At 36.8% G+C, this 27,759-nt stretch overlaps 1 protein-coding gene across 2 annotated transcripts in view; it reads left to right on the top strand.

Annotated features, from left to right (window-relative positions):
- SYNE1 (spectrin repeat containing nuclear envelope protein 1) overlaps nt 1–27,759 on the top strand; it is a 429,147-nt gene that overhangs the window by 317,159 nt on the left and 84,229 nt on the right. For both annotated transcript variants that reach the window (XM_081829165.1, XM_081829163.1), the window contains 15 exons: nt 1,023–1,124; nt 5,361–5,480; nt 7,196–7,396; nt 9,763–9,936; nt 10,826–10,957; nt 11,501–11,697; nt 12,750–12,882; nt 13,210–13,392; nt 14,608–14,757; nt 15,552–15,728; nt 16,181–16,336; nt 20,416–20,571; nt 23,201–23,371; nt 25,121–25,254; nt 25,656–25,860. In XM_081829165.1, the coding sequence (XP_081685291.1) occupies nt 1,023–1,124; nt 5,361–5,480; nt 7,196–7,396; nt 9,763–9,936; nt 10,826–10,957; nt 11,501–11,697; nt 12,750–12,882; nt 13,210–13,392; nt 14,608–14,757; nt 15,552–15,728; nt 16,181–16,336; nt 20,416–20,571; nt 23,201–23,371; nt 25,121–25,254; nt 25,656–25,860 (2,391 nt within the window). The remainder of the gene's footprint in view (nt 1–1,022; nt 1,125–5,360; nt 5,481–7,195; nt 7,397–9,762; nt 9,937–10,825; nt 10,958–11,500; nt 11,698–12,749; nt 12,883–13,209; nt 13,393–14,607; nt 14,758–15,551; nt 15,729–16,180; nt 16,337–20,415; nt 20,572–23,200; nt 23,372–25,120; nt 25,255–25,655; nt 25,861–27,759) is intronic.

Here is a 27,759-nt window from a genome sequence, read left to right as displayed (position 1 = left end):
TGGCACACATCCTGAAGATGTTTTTTTATTCCTTGGTGTGATTATTCTTCTCCTTGTAGACAGATTTTTGCATCTTGAAGAAGTGTCCTTGTATATATATCATCAGCCCCTAACAAAGAGGATGTGATGAGTCAAACTTCAGCCTCTGCTGAACAACCAGCCCATCATATATGTTTGCTGACATTTTAGAAGGAAAAACTAGGAATTATATCATTCAAATTTTGCTCCAGTTAATTATTTCCTGTAGAACTGAGGATCAAAGTTCTGATAGTTGACTTCTTTTTGGATGAATATAACTTAATATAAATATATTTGGACTTTTAAGTGAGTAATCTTTCTGAACAAAGGTTTTGCTAAGGTCTTTTTGTGTTGTCTCTTCATATGTCTTTCGTCATCATGGATAAAATTTATTTTCTACACTTCTGCGTGGCTTTTTATAAGCTTGGGCAAATTCTCTGAAAATAGGAGAAAAAGAAGTGTGAGAGAGAGGGAATGAGGGGAGAGAGGAAAAAAGGAATTATATTCTTCTTAAGAATCACATGTTTTCATTAAATTTAAGATGTAGTTTTAAATAAAGTTTGGACTTATCTGTAAAGTAAAAAATATAAAATAACTTGAAATAAAATAAAAGAATCATATTTTTCCCCAAATAAGGGTAGCAGCTATAGGTTGTTCCACTAATTAGAAGTCATTAGTGTAATATTTCCACTGCAGTGTTTAAATGTGCACATGTATTTCAAATATATCCAGAAGATTAGGGTGACTAGTATTTGCTTTTTATTTGTATGCTTCGTAACCATTTGTATTGTGTTGGAAATGCTTTGTGTAACAAATTCTTCAAAAGTCTATTTTAACACTTAAATTGTCACCACTTCCTTTCTCCTTCCCCCAGGACAATATTGTTTCTTCTGGACATTAAATTCCTACACCAATGTATTATTTCTAAGAATGTGTGTTATATTTACAACCATTTTGAATTCCCTGTTACATGTATTAAGTCATCCTATTGCTTTCCTCTTTAGAATGATCTGAGGGTGCTGTGTACATCACTGGCTGACAACAAATACATCATTCTGCAGAAGCTGGCAAATGCATTTGAACAGCCTGTGGCAGAGCAAATGGAGGTATTTATGGCCACCTTTTTCCAGAAGAGCAAAGGCATACATAGAGTAGATCTGATTTGGTAGGAGATTTCATATATTCTATAGAAGATTAATGGCTTACTATGTAGCATTTTTGCTTGTCATACATTTTGTCTTTAAGTGCCAGGTGTGAGTGATGGGCCAGGTGACATGGAATCTGTCACTTCCTACTGTACGGAACTAGGAAATAGGAGATAGGTAACGGTGTCAGTGGCAGATGATGACCTGAAGAAGTTTGCCACCTAACACTGAGGTTAGACAGGAGCCTCAGTGACATAGGACAGTCAGACTGTCCTGGGCAATACAGATAAAGCACTATGGACGTTCAGAAGAGGGGCCGACTGCCTCCAGCAGAGGTAGGATCCGGGGAAATTTTGTAAAGGAAAATTGGAACCGGACTGAGAAGTTTGGACACACAGAGACTGGGAAGAAAGATATCCAAGTCAAGAGGACGACATGAACAAAGGCATAAATGGCAGACAGTTCAGAGCACTTCCGGAGAAAAGCAAGTTATCCTTAGATAATACAGGAAATACATCTACAAATATATCTTAGAAAAGCAGGTTATCCTTATTCAGCTAAATGCTGAATTTATGATGAATGAAAACAATGGAGGGGAAGTAAGTTTGGATGAGTACATTTGAGGCAACTTGTAGGCCCTTTTGAATGTCAGAAAAATTTGGACTTTATTTTACAAACCAGTGGTCTCTAAACTTTATTGATGGCATACCTCATTAGTTTAAAAATAAGCACACACCACAAGTATGTGAATCATAAACACGTGCTGTGTTATAAAGCATATACACAAATGAAAATTCAGAAGAATTTGGTTGAACATAAAGGAAAGATGTAGTGTTTCATCCTCACAAATCATCTCATATACTCGGGTCCTTGCACTCACCTTGGAGACCACTGGCCGTGCAGAGTCACTGGGGAGGTTTGAAGGTGAGAATGAGTATCAGTGCCAGGCCCTCTTTCCAGATAGTGGACATGACCGTGCCAGGTCAGGAAGTAGGAGGCTTCACGTAGCTGCACTGAGGAGAAGGAATGAGAATTCTACCTCAAGTGATGTCACTGAAAACAGGAAAGAAGAAATGAGAAGAATGTTACACATAATATCTCCTGTTGCTCAAGCTAAGTAATTATGAAAAGTATGTGTTTAAATAGGATTTCCTAACCTAATTTTAGTAGACCTCTAAGGGTTCTATGAGTAGACTAGAAAATCACCTGTGATAGAAATCCCCTGAAATATTTCTCCAGATAGAAATCTAGATCTATCTGTCTATCCATCCATCTATGAGATCACCTAGAATAATCTGCAAACTTATATGTGTTTATTTTTCTTGACCATAATTTCATCTGCTTTTTAAAACCAATCCCTCATTTCCCCCAAATTAAAAAGCTGTCTTCTATGTCGTATCTTCTACTTGAAAGGAATTTTTCTTTATTTTTACTTTTTTATTTTTGGCTTTTAACATACCTGATTCCAAAAGAGATTTCAGCAGCTATAGTGATGGTTTGCCTTGAATTTCTAATGTGACATATAGGATGTGTATGATCACAAGTAACATTTTTACTAATTATTGACCAGTATCACTAAAGTGAATCCCACAGATAAAAATAGACTATTTCTTTGTATAAATGGAAAGCACCAAAAAAAAAAAAAAAGTGCTAATTCCAACCTTACCCTCCTTGGGTTAAAAAGGTAATAATAGCAGGAGGCACGAGGATGATACCTCTCAATATATTCATCTTTTGAGCGATGTCATTCTGATCTAGAATAGACTTGTCCCCACAAGCCTGGTGCACAGCTGACTTCCAGGGATCTTCCTTCACCACTATTCTGAGAATTTTCATCACTTCTCTCTCTGTTGGGTCTTCTCTTTTCTGAGTCTCAAGTCTGTCTTTATTATATTGCTTCCTTGTTTTGTTAGTACATATCCTTACTAAGAAAGGATGCATGCTAGATATATTTTTTAATATTTTGCCCATCTTAAAAAGTTCTTATACTGTGTTCACATTTTATTGATAACTTGGCTCACTATAAAATTCTTGGCTGAAAATCAGTTTTCTATAGAGTTTTGAGGCACTTCGTTGTTTTCTAGCTTCTGGTGTTGGCTTGAGGAATCTAAAATCATTCTAATTCCCACAGATGTCCCAGTGGTCTGAAATTTCACAGTGACACACCTGGGGAAGGGTCAGTTTTATCCACTGGGCTGGAAGTTCAGTAGGCTGTTTTTTTGATTTGGCAGCTCTCTTTCCATTTTGAAAAATTGTCTAATGATTTAAAATTTTTCATTCCTCCATTTTATCTCTCTCTCTTTTTGGAACTCTTTTTAGGCAGATGTTGGATATTCTGGTCCAGTCTTCTAATTCTTTTATTAAGAGACAGTCTGCTTTATTTTTTGGAAGACTTCCTTGATTTCAACTCTCCACTTTCCTACTGAGTTTTGTATTTCTGCTCTCATGTGTTTCATTTTCCCTGAGCTCATTTTGGGTCTCTGAATGATCCTTTTTTTGTAGTATTCTGTTCTTTTTAATCTCCCTGGATGTGTTAATGATTTTTTGGCCAGTTTTATTTTTCTCATATAGTCTGTTTCTCTTCAGCCTGCTTTTAGTTGTTTGTTTCAGTCTCCATCTTTCGTGTTAGTGGCTTTTCTGAGATTATGGAAATTCTTTTGTTGTCTGTTCACATTTAGGACGGAGAACTAAACAGCTGAGTGGGAACTTTGTGTATGGATGGACTTGATGATTTTGAGATTTACTGAGTGATGGGCTGTGTGGGCTATTTGTTGGAGAATCCTTGTGTCCAGTTTTTAGATTTTTCTATTGGTCTTTCTACATTTTCTCTCCTCTCCTTCTGGAGACTAGAGGTCAGGCTGCAATACCTTAGAAGATGTGGGGGTTCCCCATTTAGCATTCTGTGGGCATTCAGTCACATATCCCCTGTTTCTAGTAAAGTACTCAAACATGCAACTATTTCTGGTGCCCGTCAGTCCAGAGACTATCTGTTTTACCTTCTCTAGAAAATAAACTCCCCATCTTTCCTAGAGAAGGAAAAGGGCAACATGGAGTGGTAAAGAGGCTCTGGAAATTTCACTGCTCTTTAAGCCGCTTTTTACCAACTGTCCTTATTTGGAGCCCCATCCCACTCACCCAGAAAGCCAGAGACTCCTGTTGCTGTAAGTTTGGTGATACAGATCTCCTGTGAGCATAGGATTCAGCTTTCTCAGATTTCTTAAGTCAGTTATTCCGTATCCTTCTGAATTCCAGCTTTCAAAATCGTGTTGGTATTGCCTTCTTTCCTGTTTCTTTGTCCTTATAGATTTATGGGTGGGGGGGCACCAAAAAACAAGCAAACAGAATATTTCCTGTGGTTGTAGCGGTGATTCAGGAAGGAGAAAATAAGACACATGTGTTTCATCCGCCATCTGGAGCCCATGTTCTTTTCATCCTTCAGGGCAACTGAGGTTGTGTTTCTTCCAAAAGTCTACTTAGACTACTCCAGAATCCACTGCTGTCTCTCTTCTCCAGTCTCCTCTAATGGGGATGGATTGCATCAAGTTGAGAACCTGATTGGATTCACCCTTGTTCTGTTTTGCTCTGTTTACTCTGGCTTCCTAACCAGACTTTAGCCTCCTTGAAGGCCAGGGTGAGAGCTTGTTCTACTTCTACAGAACTCACACGGGGAAGATGAGACTTAGGGCCAGCAGCCCCTTTAATAGTTGTTGATCGCTTGCTTTTCTACTCAACAAAGCGTGAGCTTTCTCTGACCATGCTGTGACATATTTGCCTCTTGTCTCACTGAATCTCTCTCCAAGGATGCTTGAAATGCAGCTCAGGAAACCAGAACATGTTCCCCTAGAAAATCTTAGGTCAATACCTTTTCTAACCATGTCCTAAGTCATGCTTCTTTTTCAAGTGTTGCTATTTATGAATTCCCATATTTGGTTAAGGAAGCCATTGTTCTCTCAACCCTCCACGTGAAGTCCCTCCTACTTCCTTACCTGTGAGGTAGCTGACTGTGGTATAATAAAGGGCCTCCTTCTCTTTTCTATATACTAGATGGTCATGGTTTTTATGCTGTATTAAAATGACTCCTTTTGTAGGTATTGAAAATGTTTAATGTGGAGAGAAGACCAAATAGACACAATAATCACATTCTGGGTGGGAAATTGTTTATGGGAGTTTTAATAAAATACCGTAAATCTTACATAGGCAATACAAGAGGCTGAAGATGGGCTAAAGGAATTGGATGCAGGAATAATTGAATTAAAAAAGCGTGGGGACAAGTTGCAGATTGAGCAGCCTTCCATGCAGGAACTGTCCAAACTTCAGGTATGGTTTTCTACCAGCAGCATTTAGCTTCAATGATACATCCTAACTAGAAGTCAATAAAAAATTATTTTCTCTATTTTCTTGGTTTTTCTCTATACAGTTCATGCCATTTAGGTCCTAATCTTTAACCCAAGCAACACCTAGAAAATTTTCTGAAACTTTTACCAGCTTTAATGTGATAAAATAAATTGTATTCTCAAACATCTAAGATTTTTTTTTCTGACATTTACTTTATTATTATTCCAGTGGTTAGGCATTGTGGTATATATGCCTTTAGTTGAGGCATGTTATTTTCTACTCTAGAAAATATAATAATTATCACTCCTCCCTAGAGAAGTTAAAAGATGGCTATCTACCCTGCATTGTAGTGTACCTCAAAAAACTATTTTAAAGAAAAAATGCTCAAGCTAATACTTTTTAGAAAGTATTTTTCTCCAGTGTTCAAAACTATAGTTAATCTTTCATACATGTCTGAATGGAAGAGAGACAGTTTCAATACCAGGCCAACAGAAAAAAATAAACTAGAAGGTAGGTGAAATCTAAACAGATTTCCCAGCATCCTTCAGGAGGAGGAAATAATTTGGGGTTAATTTGCTTTCTTAGATCAGGCTGCTGGGCAAAAATCCAATATGGGGGTGGTAGGAAGGAGCTGGGATATTAGACCAGCAAAATTTAGCAGTTGATAAGCAACACCGTTAAGTTACATTAATAAAGAATTGTGTACATTGACACACACATTAAGTTTTCTCTGCATTACAGAGAACCATTGAGGGATTAATAGCATAACTCCAGCACGGGGTCACAAGTTCTTCCTTTTGAGAAAATAAAATAGCTCTTATTTTAAAAAGAACATTTTTATTTTAACTGTCTCATTCCATTATCTAACATTTCACAATGTCATGAGCCCAATGCCCCCAGTTTGCACTTAGACAGTTTTCCAACAGTGCTTAAATGTCAGGTGGAAGAGTCAAACATCATAGTTGTAAATGGGCATTAAAGTTGAACTTTTCCAGATTGAGCCATTTTGGCTCGCTCAACCTTAATATGATACATTAATCAGGTCCATATGGTTTAAATAAATTTTGTGTTTGGTGTATCATCATCTCCTAAAATGTCTTTCCAGTTTAAATAGTTATTTATTTACTCCACCACATTTGGCAAAAACATTGCCTTTTTAAGTCTTAAAGCATTCCACTCACATTAAACTCCTCTGTTTCTCTAGGTCTTTATTTAGGGAATAGTCCAAAATCTGATCATTATTTAGCAGATAAAATGTGAAAGATACTTTATTCAATTACTCTAAAATTATATAAATGTTAAGAACATTATAAAAATTAGAATTACATTAGAAAATTAGAATTTATACTTACACTTCCCTCAGCCACATGAAAACTTTTCAACATTTTAACCCCACATCCTACCATAAACTATTGATACCCTGAGAAGAGAGGTGTCAAACCTACCTCACGTCATCTCTAGCCAATATTTTTGCATATCCTTTGGAATCTGTAAATATTTAGCTTATCTTTTTTTGAAGGAAGTTTTCAAAGCGACTCATGAGAAAGACAGGCAGTGCTCTGCATAGAGAGTATCACCACCGGTCAGATACCTGAAGGAGTGTTCTTGGTTGGGTCATGGACTTGGTAGGTAGTTTGCTTTTCAGAGAAGAGTCAACACATGAATTGAGAGTGAGTATCACCATCTCTGTTTTGTAGGACATGTATGATGAACTGATGATGACCATTGGCTCCCGGCGGAGTGGGCTGAACCAGAATCTTGCACTCAAGGGTCAGTATGAAAGGGCCCTACACGATCTGGCTGACCTGCTAGAGACTGGACAGGACAAGATGGCAGGCGACCAGAAAATCATCGTGTCCTCCAAAGAGGACATTCAACAACTACTTGACAAACATAAGGTAAAGAGAGTGAGAGAGAGAGAGAGAGAATGTAGTTGCGAAAGCATATTCTCACTCACTGATATTTATCTACCTAGTAAAACCTATTATTAATCTTTTATGAATTCCTCCTTAAATAAATTACTCTTTAAAATGGTCAACAAATGTATATTCAAACCCATGGACATTAAATAGCACAGAAAAATTACAGAGGATACGTTCCTATAATTTTGTGAGTTAAAAAAGAATACAGAGGCACCTGGGTGGCTCAGTCAGTTAAGTGTCCGACTCTTGATCTTGGCTCAGTTCTTGATCTCAGAGTCATGAGTTCAAGCCCTGTGTTGGGCTCCATGCTGCGCATGGAGCTTACTTAATTAAAAAAAAAAATACCATCATTCCCAATAATTTTAATTATCACTTCCTCATTAGTATTAGCCAGGCTTTTCCCCTTCTTTTACTGCAACCAATGGGAAACTTGACTTTTTTCAAAGTGCCCAGTTTCCTTCTTAACTCTCTTTTGATTTGTCCTTGTGTCTTTTATGCCCATTTATTCATGTATCCCTAAGTATTCTCTCTGCCTTCCCTTGTCCTGGCCAAATGCTCCTCACTGTGCCCTGGGAAAGCAGAGCTACCTACTCAGCTGTGGGATTGGGTATCTATCTCTTACGTGCACCGCTCAGCTCTTCTGGCCTACACTCCTCTGGTTGCTGTGGGCCTCAAGAGTTTGTTCCTGGGGACAGTGAGTCCTTTTACTACATTATCAAACTTGGTAGGCCTGAGACTGCCCTATCAGCATGTGCCATAGCCAAGCTCAAGTTAGACACTACTCCTTAGTAAAGGAACACCTGTTTAATGTGTACACACAAATAACTCTTGCATTTTTGGAATGACTACAGAAAGAATAGTTTTGGCAGTCCAGAAATCTAAATTCTCAGACTGTAGGAATGTCATACATGGAAACTTGGAAAATCCTACTGGATTATAGATAGTTAACATTCTACCATTATGTAGTTCTGTGGTGGCTTATAAAGGCGAATTTTTTTTTTTTTGGAATTGTACTTCTTGCTATTTTTCCCAGAGATTTTTGTCCAAAACTTTGTGATTTATTAAAGCCCTATCATTTGGCTTTGAAAACATTGCTTTAAAGTTCACAGCTGGTTTTCTTCAAATCTTTGACAACAGCAATAAAATATCATCCTGAGTTATTCCAGAGAGGAAGGTAGGATCAATGAGTATAAATAACAGAGACGTAGGCCCAATAGGTAAAGAACTCTAAAAGGAATACTGCCATTGAGCAGACAACTCTCCTGGCCATGGGAAGACTGTCCAAGGCCATTAGGGGGAGATTGGGTTGTAAAAGGAGTATCAGTTTTTGGTGAGTGTTGGGCTAAATGACCTCCAAATCTCCAAATTCTCTTCCAACTTTAAGATTCTCTGATATAATAATTGTCAGTTAAAAATGAAGATTCTGGCTTCTATTGACCAGACTATTTTCTGAGGGAGACCTCTGCAGTGACCTTGAGCATTGCATGTTCTGTAGACTGGGCAGTTCAGTGTCCTCATCCACCAAATGGGAAATAAAACTACCCTATCTCATAGAGGTGTTATAAGGATTAACCAAGTTGGTCAATAGAGTGTTGGTAGAGTTTCAGCGTATAGTATGCACTAAATACTGTTATCAGTTTGCAGGTCTTCAGCTCTACCCACAGTGGAGGGAACAGGAAGTGGGATAAGCCCTGTCTCCCATCTCTGGGTCCTTTTACACATAAAATGTAACATTTCAAAACACATTTGGAGGACTGCCCAAGGCCTATCATTCTGTTGTATGTAGGTATAATACAAGGGAAATTTAAAACTGTATAATACCAATTGGTACATGTCAAGCTATGCTTGGCAATGAGTATTGGAGCACAACGAATGCTCTGGGAATTTGGAAAAGTAGAGCTCAAGCCCAAACATAGAGGAAGGAAAGTTGTTAATGTGTAGAGTGAGGACATCTTGGGAAGTATAGAGTAAAGGCAGAGACCGAAGACAGGGGCTGGGAGCTAATGTGTCCCGGGATGAGGAAGACCAGTCTGTGTGGTGGAGTTGGTGAGAGTCTCTCAGATTGTCAGGGATTTAATTTGCAGCTGGTCTCATCTGAAGGGCTCTGTTTGGGGGGACGGAGTATCTGCAGCACAGCATGTGTAGGTGCACTTGAGTGGAGGGTCAAGAGGACCCCCCATCTCTACAGGAAGCTGTGAGTGTCTACATGAGGTGGGGGTCAGCAGGGACAGAAAGATGTTGCTCGTATACTGAGTTCCCTCAGCTTTCACGTCTGAAGCAGCTTTTGTTGTAAGGTGGTATATGTATGAATTGCTGACCTCTCTCTACCTGAAAACTTGCAGGAATACTTTCAGGGCCTGGAATCTCATATGATCTTGACTGAAACACTCTTCAGAAAGATAATCAGCTTTGCAGTCCTACAGGAAATGCAATTCCACACAGAACTGATGGCTCAGGCTTCCGCTGTACTAAAACGGGCTCACAAGAGGGGTGTGGAGTTGGAGTACATTCTAGAGGTGAGACTGTTGACGTAATCCCTTCCCTACAGCAAACTCAACTGCAGAACACAGCGTTAAGGCAAGATGTATTTACCCTTGCCATTCACCTCGTGGAACTTTGGAACTCCCTCCAACTCAGCATCGTGTTCTGCCTTGTCCCCCTTGTATTAAAGGCTCTGCCATACCTTGAGTCAGCTAGATTCCCTACATGCCGACTTTAGTTGGGGCAACGATATTTGGGGTCTTGACAGTCAGACTAAAAAACTGCTGACCCTTGCTTTACGTGATTGAAAAAGACTTCAAATGATTTTTAAAAAGATTTTCCAGTTTCAACTAAAGTAAAGATCAGAATTTAGGAGTGACTGGTGTGGGATTTCTCCTTAGTAGAATGTCTGCACTGTATATTTATATTTCTAAAATGTCTGTGGTAGCTTTTCTTTATTTGTGAATGTAATATATTTACTTCACTTTACTACACGAAGTAAACATGCTCTTCCCTTTTGCTTAAATCATACATGCATCATCACTGTGGTAACCAATGAAACCATGCATATCAGATGCCTACTGTGTTCCAGGTGCCCTGGGTACAATCATTCCATGATGGGCAAGAGAGTTATTATTATCCCTGTTTTTTTAATATTATAAATGAGGTTCAGAGAAGTTTAACTTGCCCATGTTCATACAGCGGGTTGGTTGAAGATGCCAAAGCCCATTCACAATGCTTTTCAGGGTGACCATCTGATTACTTTCTTCAAAGCCATCTTTTGCTTCCTAGAGCAAACCCCCAACACAAACATCTCCAACATAACTTTAAGAGAATCTGTTGAATGTATATTTTGCACACAAAAAAGGATCGCTATTCCTGAATGAGGATTCATTAGCTCACAGATTGATACTGTGTTTCTAGACGTGGTCTCATCTGGACGAAGACCACCAGGAGCTCAGCAGACAGCTGGAGGCAGTGGAAAGTAGCGTCCCGAGTGTGGGGCTGGTGGAGGAGAGTGAGGATAGGCTCATCGACCGGATAACACTCTACCAGGTCAGTGTCCAATGGCATCTTGGTGTGAAAAATTGCCACATTTTCTTTTGAAACTTTTCCATGGTTTTAACGGAATCTAAACAAACTTGCAATCAAATATTTTATTAAGTATTTTTATTTTTATTTTAAGCTATTGATATTGTTGAAAGCAGATAGATTTTAAGTGTTTGCTTTATAATAGAACATAAGAAAGATCTTTTTTCTTTTTTTTTTAACAAGAGAGCCCTTTGAAAATTCAACCTCTACCAAACATTTTCTGTGGTGTTATTATGCTGGTGTCATGCTATTCTTATAGCTTGGTGGTTTTAAATGTACCTGAAGTTATTACAAAAAAAAAAAAAAGAAAGAAAGAAAAAAGAAGAAGAACATCTATACTCAGATATGGATGGGCCATCTCAAATTTTCACATCTTACTTGGGTGCAAATAGTTGAAGTCTGACTAACAGGGAGTGGGAACATTATGGGCACCAGAGAAACTATAATTCTTAAAGAGAAAAATTGCATCGTCCAAACTTTTAACGCAGTATTTCCAATCAATTTTAGCATTTGAAATCCAGCCTTAATGAATACCAACCCAAATTATATCAGGTATTAGATGATGGGAAACGACTGCTCATATCCATTAGCTGCTCAGATCTAGAAAGCCAGCTAAATCAACTTGGAGAACACTGGTTAAATAATACCAACAAAGTGTCTAAGGAGCTTCACAGATTGGAAACAGTACTGAAGCACTGGACCAGGTAATACAATGACTATTATATATCATTTTAGATTAGTGCTAAAGAGTCTTTATAAGGCTAGGGGGTATGGGACTTGAAAAAGATGATCCCTCTAGGCACTTATTTCATATTTTGGAAAATAAAGGCAAAAACAAAACCCCCAATTGGATTCTTTTTTTTTTTTTTAAGATTTTATTTATTTATTTGACAGAGAGAGACAGAGCAAGAGAGGGAACACAAGCAGGGGGAGTGGGAGAGGGAGAAGCAGGCTTCCCGCTGAGCAGGGAGCCTGATGCGATGCGGGGCTTGATCCCAGGACGCTGGGATCATGACCTGAGCCGAAGGCAGACGCTTAGTGACTGAGCCACCCAGACGCCCCCCCAATTGGATTCTTATATAATTGTATAAACATGTATTTAGAAGTGGGCAGGGTAGCAAGTGCCTAATGCACTTTATCTTGGACCTTTGATCCTCTCTTGCCTATTGACTGTAACTGGATGGTCAAAGTAAAACCTTAGAAGGAGAGATAAAACGAAAGTATGTCTGAGAAAGTAAAGTTTCTCAAGGGCAATAGGTAGTATTCAAGAAAAGTGGAAGTTGATTTTTACATGATGAAATACTCTATTTCTATGCCACCTTTATTTCTAAGAACTTTTAATATTTTCTAAATAGACTCAATTATGCCACCTTTATTTCTAAGAACTTTAATATTTTCTAAATAGCCTCAATGTGAAGGAGTAGGGGAAAGGTGTGTTTGTGTGTGTGTGTATGTGTGTGTGTGTATGTATATACATTCAGCTTATATATAATATATATATTTTATATATATATACACAAATGTATATATACATACATTTAATATATATATATATATTTACATTCAGCTTAGAAATGGGAAAGCTGAAACCTGCTTACAGTATAAATTTGAAGGGAAATTGAGAGTGTGAATGCAAGACATTATTCTCCCAAACCTGTTGTGTCTCTTGTTTTAAAATTGGCATTGCTGAATAACATGGGTTAGCAGAAGAGATGTATTGGATGTTTACTTAATAGGCTCATTAATATGATTACAGATATCAAAGCGAATCTGCAGAACTTATTCACTGGTTACAATCTGCAAAAGACAGGCTAGAATTTTGGACTCAACAATCTGTGACAGTCCCACAAGAACTGGAAATGGTCCGTGATCATCTAAATGCTTTCCTGGTGAGCCTAAGAATCTAAAGCATTTGATTTAATTTTCTATACTTAATAAGCCAAGCTATAGAGAATTTGTCAATGTTAACTATGTGTGGTCAATAATTATGCAAAATCATAGGCTTCAACATTGCCTCATTAAAGCAATTTTCAAGGAATGGCTACGTTGTTGGCTTTCATTCAAGGCAATGGTGTGCTTTTGTTTTCCTCTGGAGTGCTTACCATAACTCCCCTTCAAGATGTAAAGAAAATTTGCTTATGTAGTAAATGGTTCTCTTTCCTTAAATTAAAGGTTGAACTATTTAATCCCAGTTTGAACATTGCTACTTCTTTTAGGAGTTTTCCAAAGAAGTGGATGCAAAATCTTCCCTGAAATCATCTGTTCTGAGCACTGGAAATCAGCTTCTTCGATTAAAGAAAGTGGACACAGCTGCCCTACGTTCAGAGCTGTCACACATTGATAGCCAGTGGACTGACCTGCTGACAAATATTCCAACTGTACAGGAGAAGCTCCACCAGGTATAGAAATAATCAGAGGCTTAAATCATAATAGTTGATTTAAGCAGTATTAAATGGAAAGAGTGCTAATCTGCTTTTACTTACAAATTTAAATCAGTTTTGTCATGGACATCTTGCCTTTTCTCTCTTTCATACTGAAAGTGAACTGTCTACAAAGCCATACCTACAAATGTCATAGCTTCCAAGGACTTCTTTACTCTGTGTGTGTGTGTGTGTGTGTGTGTGTGTGTGTGTGTGTGTGTAGTAGAACATTCATCTGGCCTTGTTTAAACTCTTTGTTTTCTCATGAGTAAAATGTGGGTCACTACACTTCCCTCATAAAGTGAGTAGTTCTGAGGATTCAATCACAATATGTATAAAAGACCTATAATCTCACCTACAATAGAACAGCTGGCATTCAATAAACGTAAGTACTTCCCTTATCTAGAAATATACCTCCTTTCCCTGGATCTCAGACAGTATATGTTTATCTCTCTTTGGTATTCATTACTCTACCAGGTATGATAGCTGTGTTGAATGTCTCTTACCCTCCTAATCAGCAGCTACACATTTCTAGGTGGCAGGAAACATCTCACATTCATCTCTGTATCTTCCTGCACCACATAGAAGTCCATAAATATTTTAAATGATTGCTTTTGTTTCTCCAAGTCATTGTAATAAATACCTACAAAAATGTATGCTAGATCAAGCAAGATTCAGAATTCTAAGTATATTTTAGTTAAAGAGTAAGGAAATTGGCCATGCTCTTAGGAATAAATATTAGAGTGCCAAAAATCTAGAAAATGATAGTTTGTAGTGTGGTATTTTTCTTTCTTCCTTTAACATTCTTCAGTCATAATACACAGAAATTTTTACAAGATAATTAATAAAATGCATCTGTTGAATGTTTTGTAGTTAAGTTTTTTTAAGTCATAAATCTAGCTATAAAATAAGAATAATATTTTCTTCTTACTGGTATTTTGATTAATTAGTTAATGTTTATACAATGTTTATAGTATTGGATGTCAAGTGAACATAAGATGACTATTATTGTTCAGTGTTTGCCTAATGTTTAATTTCAAGCTTCTAATGAGGTTGAGATCCAAAGATGTCATTAAGAATTGTTATCTCTGTTTGTACACTATTAAGTATTAATGTAGGATTTTTAGGTTTAGGTTGGCAGAATTTTAGTTTGAATTTTAACACTTGTGTCTTGCTCTTTCTCTTATTGGGCAGCTCCAAATGGATAAGCTGCCTTCCCGCCATGCCATTTCTGAAGTTATGACTTGGATTTCTCTCATGGAAAATGTTATTCAAAAGGATGAAGAGAATATAAAAAATTCAATAGGTTACAAGGCAATTCATGAATACCTTCAGAAATATAAGGTAATGGAACATTTTTTTTCTTTTAACTTTTCATATTTAGGACTGTTTTATTCAAAAGAACTCAGAAACTCAAATTATGCACGTCAGATTTTAGAGTGTGTGTTTCATACATGGTGACCAGATAGGGGTACAAGGGTAAGAAGACTGCCTCCCTAGTTGTAGACATAGTAAAGTTGTCTGGTATTAGGAATAATTTTGAATATGATTTTGTGTCATTTAAAAAATCATAAAAACAAACCATGAGAGACTCTTAACTCTAGGAAACAAACTGAGGGTTGCTGAAGGGGAGGTGGGTGGGGAATGGGGTAACTGGGTGATGGGCGTTAAGGAGGGCACATGATATGATGAGCACTGGGTGTTATACACAACTGATGAATTATTGAACACTACATCTGAAACTAAAAAAAAATATATAATTCTAAAGAAAAAAATGCTATAATTTATAAATATGTTATAGTGAGATTATATAATTTATCCAATTCTACATCCTCTACCTTAGATATATACCTATATTTCTGTTCAACATATTAATAAATTCAAAATTTTAAAATTCTTATAAATTCAAATTCAATATTTTTATAAATCCAAAATTTATAAATTCAGGATGGTCATATATATATTCCACTTCTGATAATAATGCGTTATATAAATACGCACAGATTGTGCCATTTGGACTAAATCATAGAAATGATAAAATTAATCTTAAGCCTACTTGAGGCTTTCCAATTCCTGATAAAATATAAGATATTTATATGCATAACCTTCTTTTCTTATTTTCTCCCTTCACTTTTCAGGGTTTTAAGATAGATATTAACTGTAAACAGTTGACAGTTGATTTTGTGAATCAGTCTGTGCTACAAATCAGTAGTCAGGATGTGGAAAGTAAACGCAGTGATAAGACTGATTTTGCTGAGCAACTTGGAGCCATGAATAAAAGTTGGCAAATCCTGCAGGGTCTAGTGACTGAGAAGGTAAGCCAAGTGGCCTCTGCTGTCCATATTTACACGAAAATGCCAAGGACAGGCACACTCTATAAAGAAAACTCATTTCACAAGTAATATAGCTACACACAGCATGCAAATGTTTCTGCAGGGGACACCACTGAAGCCCATTGCTCTAAACATTCTTTATTCTTGTTCATTATTTTCTCCTATACATCCTCTACTTTTCACCTATTATGTGTTGTTTTACTTTTTTAAAAGATGCCTCTTAACTTCTTTCGCCTTTCTTTTAAGTTGACTTCTTTACTTTCTTATCAGTACTAGCCACTGATTCACACTTGGTAAGATTCATTTTTTAATCATATATATAATAAACTGTATTTGAAGAATTCTTAATTTAGAGGGAATAGTGGCTTGAGTAATTGGAGGAAATAGTGTCTTGAGTTTAAAATAAAATTGCACATTTCATTTCGTTTTTTCAGATCCAGCTGTTGGAAGGCTTATTGGAATCTTGGTCAGAATATGAAAATAATGTACAAAGTCTGAAAACTTGGTATGAAACCCAGGAAAACAGACTAAAGCAACAACATCGCATTGGAGATCAGGCTTCAGTTCAGAACGCAATGAAAGACTGTCAGGTAACTTGTCCAGGTGGCTGGCAGGCATAATTCTCAGGCCCTGGGAGTTGAGAGTTAAATACCGAAAACAGTTTTGTTCGGTAATGAATTTCTCAGATTATGTGAGCTTACAGAGATTTTTTTTTAACTATTATGTTCTTTCACCTATTTAAAATAATTTGAAATTATGAGAATTTTGAGACATACTTGTAAGTAGAGAGAATGCTGCTAACCCCTCTATATGGATCATCAGATTTAATAATTATTAAGATTTTGACATATTTGCCTGAATTATTTCTTTTCTTAAATATTTTCTAGTGAAAAATATGTTTTTTAAATTCATTTAAACAATCAGACGTCCAGATTATCTTGTAGTAAAGAACATTACTTATACATAATAGCGCTGTCTATGAAAAAATCTAACTTCATTGCAAGTCTATCAATAATATAATAATTTTGAAATATAATCAAGATGCTGTATTAAAGATGCTAATAATGACAGATGTGATATTTTCCCATCAACTGCCATGCTATTAAAGACTAAGCCATTGGAAAAAAAAAAAAAAAAATATTTTCTAGTGAACCCCAGACATCATGTCATTTTATTCCTGCCCACTACAATACACATCTCTAAGAAATTGACGTTTTCATATATAACCATAACATCATTATCACCACAAAAATTTTAACAATAATCCCTTAATATTATTCCATGCTAAACTCATAATACTGTTTCCTCAATTTTCTTTAAAATGTCTTTTTTTTTTTCAGTTAATCTGTTCACATAAGGGTACAACAATGTCCACATGCTACATTTGTTATCAGATCTCTTAAGCTTCTTTAATATTTTTTTTAATACAATTAACTTGTCACAGAACCTGTAGATTGGCCCCAGGTTCAGGATTAGCCTGTGGACTTCCTTTAAGATGTGACTGACCTTGCTCTTCTCTCCTCTGTATCTCCTGCAAAGGGAAATTAGCACTAGAGACTTGATTGAATTCTGTTTTCAGCTCTAAGGAGCAGAGTGCTTCACAAGTGACAGTAGTACTTTCTCCCACGTCCCACGGGGAGCATTCAACAGCATCTGCTTGTTCTACTGTTAGTGATAAGAATCTCTGGTTCAAGTGGAGTGAGCACACTCTCCATGTCTTCCAGTGACTTCAGAACACTTAACATTTGCTCAGGTGTTCTTGTTCATACAAAAGAAATGTGAGTTATTACAGGTAGTGCTGTAATAAAATTTTAAAATAATTCAATAATTTTTAATGTACAGATTAGCTGTGATGGTTCTCTGTAGTGTTTCCAAAGACCAGTTGAAGACTCAACTGTGAAATAGTTCTACAGAAACACTCCCTTCCCCGAATCTTGCTTTCATATTGTAGACGCCAAAAACAAAGGCCTTTCATAATGATCTTCCTTCCAACTAGCATTTTTTTCTGGGGACACATATAAAGAGAAATATATTTAAGCTCTCAGTTAAAGCTTTTCCATTCAGAAAAGGAAGAGCAGATGCCCTTGTGCTGGGCTGACAAGCTAATGGATTGTAATTTCCAGAGTGCATAAAAGTGGCAAAGAAAACCATCATATAGAGAGATACTTTGAAATTAAAAAAAAATGCTTCACATCAGAAGATGGGTGTATAAAAGACTAAAGACCAAAATTATGCATCAACTAGTCTCACTGCATTTCCAGTTTTCCAAGGGCCAGTAGTATTTCTAATTTTGGCCGTCAATTTTGTATATCAAAATGTGCAAAAAAATCCAGAATTTCACAATTTTAGTTTGAGGGATGAGAAGTCAGACCTAACATTTAAGTGTTAGGGTTAGTAAGATTAGTGTTTCTTTGTGATGTCCTTGTGATAAACTTTACTATTAAAACTGAAATAATACATTAACTTTTCCTTTTTTCTACTTTCTCTCCTATTTTTTATCACTATTTTTGTCTTCCCTTTCATGTACATTTTTTCTGCCATTTTCCATTTTGTTTCTTTTCATGACCATGTCTTCTATTTAACAGAGATTTACTATCAGAAAATGTAGTGGAAGCTTGGCCAAGTTTTACTCTCTTCCAGACCCAAATTTTAGTCTTGCAGAAGGTCACACCAGGCAGTGTCAGGAGGAAAAGCCTGAAATGTGGTTTAAAGAACTTCACACACAGTCCCAACTAGTGATTTCAAATGTAGTCATTTTTTTTTTTTAACAAAGAACAGAATGAAAGTAACCCACACAGTTATTTTGGGGCATCACATAAAAAATCACAACAGCTTAATGGCAGGTTCTGTTTGGCAGTAACACAAACCTTGATAAAAAGTTATTGTCATTTTTGAGAAATTGTTCCTCTGGACCAAAGTGTGAAATTCAAGCCAGCAGACTTAAATCGGTGACTGGATTTAAGCTTTATTTTGTTTAAAACATCTTGAATATTTTCCCACACTTTCAGAGGTGATTTATTAATTTAAACCAACATAAAAAATAATATTTATGAATTAATTCAAGTTAAGAATGATTTATTGTAGCAAAAAAATGTTAGGTTTGGCTTTTTCCTTCATTGATCAGTAACAGAATCATCTTTTAATTATTATTGAAAGGAAAGGAAAACACACTTTCATTTTGTACAAAATACATAATTCAGTCTTGTTTCCTTCCTGGGTTTTGCTCTTATGCCAACATAAGCATGCAGGCCATTTTAGAGATGTGTTTTTAAGCAGTGGATCATTCATTTAATATTGTTCCTTAAAAAAGTTAACATCTGTGAATAAATAGGATAAATTTAATTCCAATGGCTGGATTTTTAGAATCATATTAAAGACATATGGGAAGGATTGTTTATGGTTACCCTTTTAAAGAAGTAGAGAGAGAAACCCTTAAATAGTAAAATTAATGATGTTTTCCATACTGTATAAAGGACCTATAACCCTAGTAATCACTATATTCATTCTCTGGTTAATTATCAAAGCTGTCAAAATATTGACAGAATTATGAAATGGAAATGAAAGCACAATATTAAAAACAAAAATGATTTCCTCAGGCTACTAAGTGTTTGAATTTCTAATTAATACATCAAGAAGAAAATAGCTTCATGATAATTGAGAGAAAAATAAATCAGTACTGACTCATGGCTGATTACCAAATAACTGAATAGACTAATACTATCCTACATTTGCCAGGTTTTTAACAGCTTAGAAGACATTTCATATATATTATTTTGGAATTTCCTTCACTTTAACCTCCAAGGCCTACATATCTACATCTCTAGTTCTGGAGATATACTTCTGAATATAAGCCTGTACCCATGCCTTAATATATGGCTTCTCACATCACCTGAACCTGGGATTTATGTCCTCTCCACAAGTCACATCTAGAGACTCGCCTCCCAACACTGTGCTGGGAGTCAGTAGGCTCAGAAGGCTTGGGCTCTAATCCCATCTCCCAGCCTCACCAGCTCTGTGATCCAAGACAGGTTGTATGACTTGATCTCCCACTTATCCATAAAATGTTGATAGCAGTCTCAGCCTGCCATACTGAGCTTTCTAAAGCTTCCAATGGCATTAAAATATAAACTAGGATTGTAATGTATGGTTAAGAATGATCTCCAGAATGTTGCGTCATTGTGTTTTCTTTTTTGAAGATTTCATACTGACCGTTATAAATGCATATCCCAAAGAAAATAAGGATTTGATTCATGGAAAAAAAAAAAGCCTATAACCTTTCAGAATCATATAGAATCAGGGAAAAAGGCTAAAGGAGATTCTGATTTCTGTCTGAAGAAACAGACCCAGTGGAAGTTTCTAACTTAAAGTGGCATAGCTTAATAGTAGCAGAAATGTATCTAAACTCAGATACCGAGAATACCATCCTATTGCATTTCATCCTATGGCCTAGGACTATGTAACTTTTCCAACATAAGTATATAAATCATGTTACCATTTCCCACATATATTTCTTTTCTTCTGACTTCTTGAAAAAATTACATGTTGCCATGTTTTTAACTTTTAGGTAATCAAATTTTACTTAAACTTGGGGAATATGAGGCTGTAATGGCTCAGTGACCACAGACTTCCATAATGGAACAATTTAAAATGACTGCTTTTAATCTTTTAGGATCTAGAAGATTTGATTAGAGCAAAAGAAAAAGAGGTAGAGAAAATTGAGCAGAATGGACTTGCTTTGATTCAGAACAAGAACGAAGAAGTCTCTGGTGTTGTCATGAGCACGCTGCGGGAGCTCAACCAAACCTGGGCAAATTTAGACCACATGGTAAGATTGCTTGTGGAGACCTGACTCCAAACATGTCATAGCATTTTGGTTTTCCTAAAATAACTGAATAAATAGTTACAGAATCTCTACGTTATCTCTTTGTATTAAGTCTACTTCATTAACCTCTTTATTTTATTTTATTTAAGATTTTTTATTTATTTGTGTGTGTGAGAGAGAGAGAGCACATGCGTGCACAGGGAGAGAAGCAAATGGGAAGCAGACTCCCCACTGAGTGTGGAGCCCAACACAGGTCTCCATCTCCCAACCTGGAAGATCATGACCTGAGCCAAAACCGAGTCAGATGCTTAACCAACTGAGCCACCGAGGCACACCTATTAACCTCTTTTTTAATAAAATCTAGCTTTGGATATTTCCTATAATAAACATTATTATGAACATTACTCTTTTAATAATCCCATCCATTCCCATGTCCATAGATACTATCTAGGTACAGACAATTCTCAAATGTGTATCCCTAGCCTGGATTTCTCTCCTAAACTGTAGACACAGACAGAGACAGAGAGAGAAATTCAATTTATAGACAGCTCCTCTTGCATGACCAGTAGACATCTCAAACTTCCATGCCCAAACCAACCCCTGTTCTTCCCCCACAAACCCACACTTTCTGCCATCTGAGTTAATGACTGCTCTGCCCGGTTGCATAGGTAGAAGATGTGGAGTCCTTTCTTTTATCCCCCACGTCTGGTCCATCAGCAATCATGTCAGCCTTCTTTTCAGCACAAATCTAGCATCCAACCCTTCCCCCCATCTCCCTAGCCTACACCTAGGTCTAAGTCAATATCATTGCTGGCCTTGATTATTTCAGTGGCCTCCGTACTAGACAGGTCCTGTTAAATGGAAGCCAGATCACACCAGTCATCTGCACAAAACCTCCCAATAGCTTCTTGTCAAATTCAAAATGAGGGGCGCCTGGGTGGCTCAGTTGGTTAAGCGACTGCCTTCAGCTCAGGTCATGATCCTGGAGTCCCAGGATCGAGTCCCGCATCGGGCTCCCTGCTCGGCAGGGAGTCTGCTTCTCCCTCTGACCCTCCCCCCCTCTGATGTGCTCTCTGTCTCTCTCATTCTCTCTGTCTCAAATAAATAAATAAAATCTTTAAAAAAAAAAATTCAAAATGAGGCCAAAACCTGGTGAGGGCCCCAAGACCCCCAGGACCTGGCCTCCCATGGTCTCTCTGACCTGTCTTCTGCTGCTGTCCCACAGGTTCATTTTGCTTCTGGTCTCTCCTTACTCTTGAACTCCACTGGCATGTTCCACACTCAGGGGCTTTGCATTGGCTCCTCCCTCCACCTGGAACACCCTCCTGGACGTATCCGCATGGGTTATTCCCTTTCCCCAAACTCGTTGTTCAAGTGCACCATCTCAGTGAGGGCTTTCCTGTTCACTTTGTTTTAAATGATAGCTTCCACCTCCCTACCCCCCATTCCCTGAATCTCTCCTCTGCTTTGCTTTTATCAAGATTATTTATCAACTTCTAACAGAGGATACAGCCTACTTGTTTGTTTAAATTTCTCTCACTAAAATGTAAGGTCTGTGAAGACATTTGATAAATCTGTGCCTAATGGAGTGCTGAATTCTCCAATAATAAATATGTGTAACAACAAATACTGCCCTGCACACACCTGTGCGAGTAGTTATCATCTACACTTTGCAGAGATGGGAGCTAAAGCACAAACAGGTTAAGTGACTGGGACCCATGGTATATAACAAACAGCTTCTTACAGTCTATGTACCTCTCCTGGTGCAGCCTTCTAGTCTGTCCCTACCTTATCTTTAACCTAGTTTTAAATGTCTTTTATTTAATTTTATGTGTTTTTATAAAATCATCACAAATATTGGAAATAATTTACTATATAATTAAATTAAGTGGTTCATTCACAGAAACACCTTCTCATGAAAAGCAAGCAAAAATTATACAAGGAAGAAATAGGCTATTTATTGTTTTAAATGCATTAACTCCTTTAATCCTTATAACAACCTTATGAGGTGGTTATAATTATTATCCCCATCTTATAGATAAAAAAAAAAAACCAAGGCACAAAGAGGTTATGAAAATCACCTGAGATCATACTCATGGAACACTACATCAAAAACTAATGATGTAATGTATGGTGATTAACATAATAAAATAAAATAAAGTAAAGTAAAGTAAAAATTTTTTAAAAAGTTGCATTGCATAATGTAACTACATCCTTTCTTCTAAATTATTTATCAAACCTTACATTAACCATATTAGAGGGGAGGTAGGTGGAGGGATGGGTTAAATGAGTGATAGGTATTTAAGGAGGACACTTGTAATGGGCACTGGGTGTTTGTATGTAAGTAATGAATCACTAAATACTACATCTAAAACTAATATTACACTGTATGTTAACTAACTGGAATTTAAATAAAAATCTGAAAATTAATGAAAAAAAAGACATACATTTCAATGTTGCTATGTTTTTCTTTTCAAATCTTTTATTTCTAGTTTATTTATGATGCCTGAAACCCTGATGAAGTTCTTAAATCTTAATGTTGTTTCCATCAATTCAATATGTATTCGATCATTTTAAATATTTAACATTTTAAATATTATGCAGTTATAAGAAGCATCTGTCTCTTTCAAAGGTTGGGCAATTAAAGATACTGTTGAAGTCCGTGTTTGACCAGTGGAACAATCACAAGGTGGCCTTTGATGAGATAAACAGCTACCTTATGGAGGCCAGATACTCTCTGTCCCGCTTCCGTCTGCTGACTGGCTCTTTAGAAGCTGTACAAGTTCAGGTAGACAATCTTCAGGTAAGGGATGCATATAACCCATCTTTAATATTTTAATTTGAGAAAATAAAAAAAGCAAACATGAACAGCATCCTGGAATATTGCTGTATATTGTTTGCATTTAATTATTTTTAAATATTTGAAATCAATCCTACCTGCTTTATTTGTAACTTAAACTTGCCTGTGGATACCAAATGTCTGGATTAGTTGGTATATAACTTACTGATTTTAAAAATTCTATTATATAAATACCCATATGAATGCATTTTATAAAATGATTTTACATCCAAACCGACCTCCTTGATCCATTGTTGCTGCCTTTATGTCTTCCCTTTCTCTCTTTATTCTGCTTCTCCAAACATATTCTCAGGGAGTAAAAAGAAAACAAAGAGAAAGATAGACAAAATGGTAAACTTGTAAACTATCAAGTTGTTTTCTTTTCGTTCAGCATAGTATCAGTAGTCTGTCCGATGCATACACATAAGCCTCTTTTTCTAGCTCTTACTGCTTGGTGTCCTGAGTGCCCGTCATCACTGTAGTCATGTAGGATGACCTCACTGCTGTTTGAATCTGCAGAGCACCGTCTCCTACCTCAGGCCCCCGCCTTCAAGTCAGCTGCTGCCCTCACTCCCCTGCGCATCACGCACCGATTGGCACTCTTACCTGTGGCCGCTGTTTCTCCCTGGCTGACTCATGCAGACTGGGATACGAGATGGGCAGGATAGGCCCTCAAGGGATGGGATGCCAGCAAGAGCCCAGCATGTACCCTCCTGACACAAGTCCATTTCCCTGGCTTGGCAATGAAAGTTTATATGTTGCTGACCTCAGACACAGACTCTCTGGTCAGGGAATGCCTTTTCTTGGGGGTGGGGTGGGGGGGGGAGGAAGGATAAAATGTATATATACATAATTTCTTTAAACTTTAAATAGTTGTTGCAGATACTGAGAATCATTAAACCTTGCTTTGAGAATAGGAAGTTTGAAAACAGATTTTATACCTTTGAGGCAATTAGAAGTACTTTTTAACTTAGCCCATTCTGTGTTTAACACCAGCACATGCTGTCTTAAGATATGAAAGGATTTTGATTTGATGGCAATCAGATATTGGTGTTAAACAGAACTGGGTTTTTGTAGCCTGCATCCCCTATAGAGTTGTACTAAGAACTGAGTCTAGCACTCCAGCAGTATTTGCAGGGAAGTGTCTTTCTTCAGGATCCTTCGCTTGTCTTTGATAGAAGACTGTGCCCTGTCTGTAGCCTGTCTAATAAGTATTCTTTGCAAGAAAGAACATCCAGAGATAGAACTTATAAGTGGTACTCAGAAAAGCCACGACTTCTTAAGGTCTGATCATCCAGAGTTTCTGTTAGAACAACTCTAGATATGTAATAAAACGGAGACCTGGGTTTTGACTTTGAATAGCGAAGAGAACCAGTGTGACAGATTGCACGCAAATCACTGCCGTAGCTTCCTACTAGGTGATGGACAAGGACAGTCACGTGAGCTTTCCCAGCAGAATTCCAGATGCCACTGGAAGAATGTCTAGTTGTTAGGAATCCCTTTTCACACCCATAAGAACAAAATTATAAAAGAAGAAATGATTACCTAAAGAAAATCTGCAAAGCATCAGAACAAAGTCATGGTTTACATATTTTTATGTACATATTTGTGGAAACAGCTATAAATTACTTTTAAACTTGATTATTAGAATTTACATCCCATCATGTCATCTGTGGTGCTGTTTTGTTTTGTTTTGTTTTAATTTGGGGGCAGAATCTTCAAGATGATCTGGAAAAACAGGAAAAGAACTTACAGAGGTTTGGCTCTGTCACCAACCAACTGTTAAAAGAGTGTCACCCACCTGTGACAGAAACTCTTACCAACACGTTAAAAGATGTCAATATGAGGTATGTTGCGTGCTAATTTTACACTGTTACGCATTATTTATATCACAGCCTTATTACAAATAATAATGCAATTAAAACTTGCTGGCATTTTGAATTTGAGCTCTACAGATTCTATTCTACTAATGTTTCAATTTTCACAAATGAATTTAAGGTAACTAAATGTAGTGAAGAGACTTAGAGATTAAAATTGCTATATACCCCAAAATTGACCTCATTTCTTCTCTGTGCCCTTGAACTCCAAGTGGGGAATATTACCTGGTAAAATTATGTCAAATAGAAATGAGGCATCTCTAAATTATTCCCATATTCACATGGAGCAGGATCCTGAAAACTAAAAGAGCAAATAACAGCATTTGGTAAGAGGTGTTAATCTGCCCATGAGTGTTTGCTATTGTTTCCAGATGGAATAACTTGTTGGAAGAGATTGCTGAGCAGCTGTACTCCAGCAAAGCCCTGCTTCAACTTTGGCAGAGATACAAGGACTACTCCAAACAGTGTGCTTCTACAGTGCAGCAGCAGGGGGATCGAACCAACGAGCTCCTGAAGGCAGCCACTAACAAGGACATTGCTGATGACGAAGTTGCTACATGGATTCAAGATTGCAATGTATGTTTGGGAACGCTGGTGTTTTCCCACCGTGCCAGTCTTAGCCATCTCAAGTTTAGCAAGGCTAGTGCTGATATGTGTAAGCTTTTGGTAGGTCTCGGTATGTGGGACAGCTATCCAAAAACTGTTTTAAGTATCAAAGAGCCTGTTAGGTTTTCAGAACACAGTTGCACATGTATGAGATTTAAGAGGTCCCTCCCACTGTTTCTTTTTTATAAATGAGTTGTTTTCCCATTTTTTCCTAATGGAGTACCATCCTTGTGAAGATTTAGGTTGTTTTTACACATTTGTCACTATTAAGAAATAAGAGGGTATGGAGAATAATGTTTTATCTTTTAAAAATCCACCGTGAAAGGTATTATCTAGTTAGGTCCATTATTTCTTATGTAAGCATCAACATAATTATTTCTTCTAAGAATTTAATAGTAGAAAGAAGTCTTTCTCTCCTGATTTACTGGTATACCTCTTTTTTAATAGCTTTTTAATATTTCTTTTTTTCACTGAAGTTGCCAGTAACCTACTTTAGGTTTTCAGAAACAGTTCTCTTGTTTCACCCATTACATGCTTCTTACTATTTGTCCTTATTTGTCTTTATTTTAATGAATTTGTTTCAAAGATCTTCTTGTAAACTTTCCCAAATCAGTTTATTAGAATTAGGCAAGTTATAAAAAAGCACATAAATTTCAACCTATTCTAATGCCTTCACATGAATATTGAATAATCACTTTGGAGCTAAAGTTTAATACTTGGGATAAAGATAACATAATGCTTTTCTCTCCTCCTTCCACATAGTTTATCCTTACAGAATTTGTCATTTTTAATTTTCAATCCTCCTGAGTTAATATATACACACCTATTTTAGGGGGTAATGCTCCAAATTATTTCTCTGAATTTGTCTAAGGTCTATGTCAAGGTCAAAGCTGCCTTTTGTTTTTCTCCCTCTCCTAGGAGTCACTGTCTAGGTATAGCAGGCTCTGTTCTTTTTTTTTTTTTTTTTTGAAAGACAGCAAAAACAAATTAGTTAAGTTTATTAAATGGTGAATTTATACATATGTCAAGATGAATATCTTGGCTGATCCCAACACAGAAGAATAAGTAACAAATTTTCACAGCTATCTCCCATTTTTGTATTATTGTAAACTTTTTAATCCTACATATAATGATTAAAATATCATACACTCTTCATTTATATTGGGATAAAACCTTTACTAAACATAATTAGGCTTTGAAAATGGAAGTGTAAACAGAATGAAGAAAAGGAATAGAATTGCTAATTTTTGCTAGCAGGCTCTATTCTTTCCACCATCTCTGGTGGAGCACCAGCAACAAGTAGAAGAACCAGTCATTTATCATCTCTTAGTGGTAGATGGAAACCAGAAACAGGGAATTTCCATTGGCTTAATTTGGAGCATTTAAGAGTGTCCCACAAAATGTGAAGGGCAGAGAAGCCATGGAAAAGAATGGAGATACAGTCTGCTTCAGTCCCTGCTCACCAGGGCCATTGCTGGAGTTCTAGGCTCCACTGAGATAGGAGGATCTGCTGTAATCACTCTAATGCAACCATGTGTATGAAAGATGCTGTTGACAAACTCATCTCTTGTGTATAATATTAAGCAAGAAAAGGTAAAATGTAGCATTATGTTTTTGATTTGATATGAACTACATGAAAGGATAGGAAAAACCTGCCCAAATATTTCCGGTTATTGGCTCTTCTTGTAGATAATGTTTCTTCTTATGTATGTTTCTCTGCATTTCCCCCAATGTCCTACAATGAACCTATGTGGCTTTTATTATAAGAATAGTACATATATCTCTAAAAATGTTAACACACATCCATTTTTGAAAATCAGATTTAATTCATGATTTTTCTGCAGGTGAAGGTTATTTAGCATAATAATT

The sequence above is a fragment of the Leptonychotes weddellii genome, chromosome 8 (assembly GCF_054177405.1).
Source record: "Leptonychotes weddellii isolate Sample4059 chromosome 8, ASM5417740v2, whole genome shotgun sequence".
NCBI lineage: Eukaryota > Metazoa > Chordata > Mammalia > Carnivora > Phocidae > Leptonychotes > Leptonychotes weddellii.
Note: the sequence above shows the minus strand (reverse complement) of the source record. Positions and strands in the feature narration are given on the sequence as shown.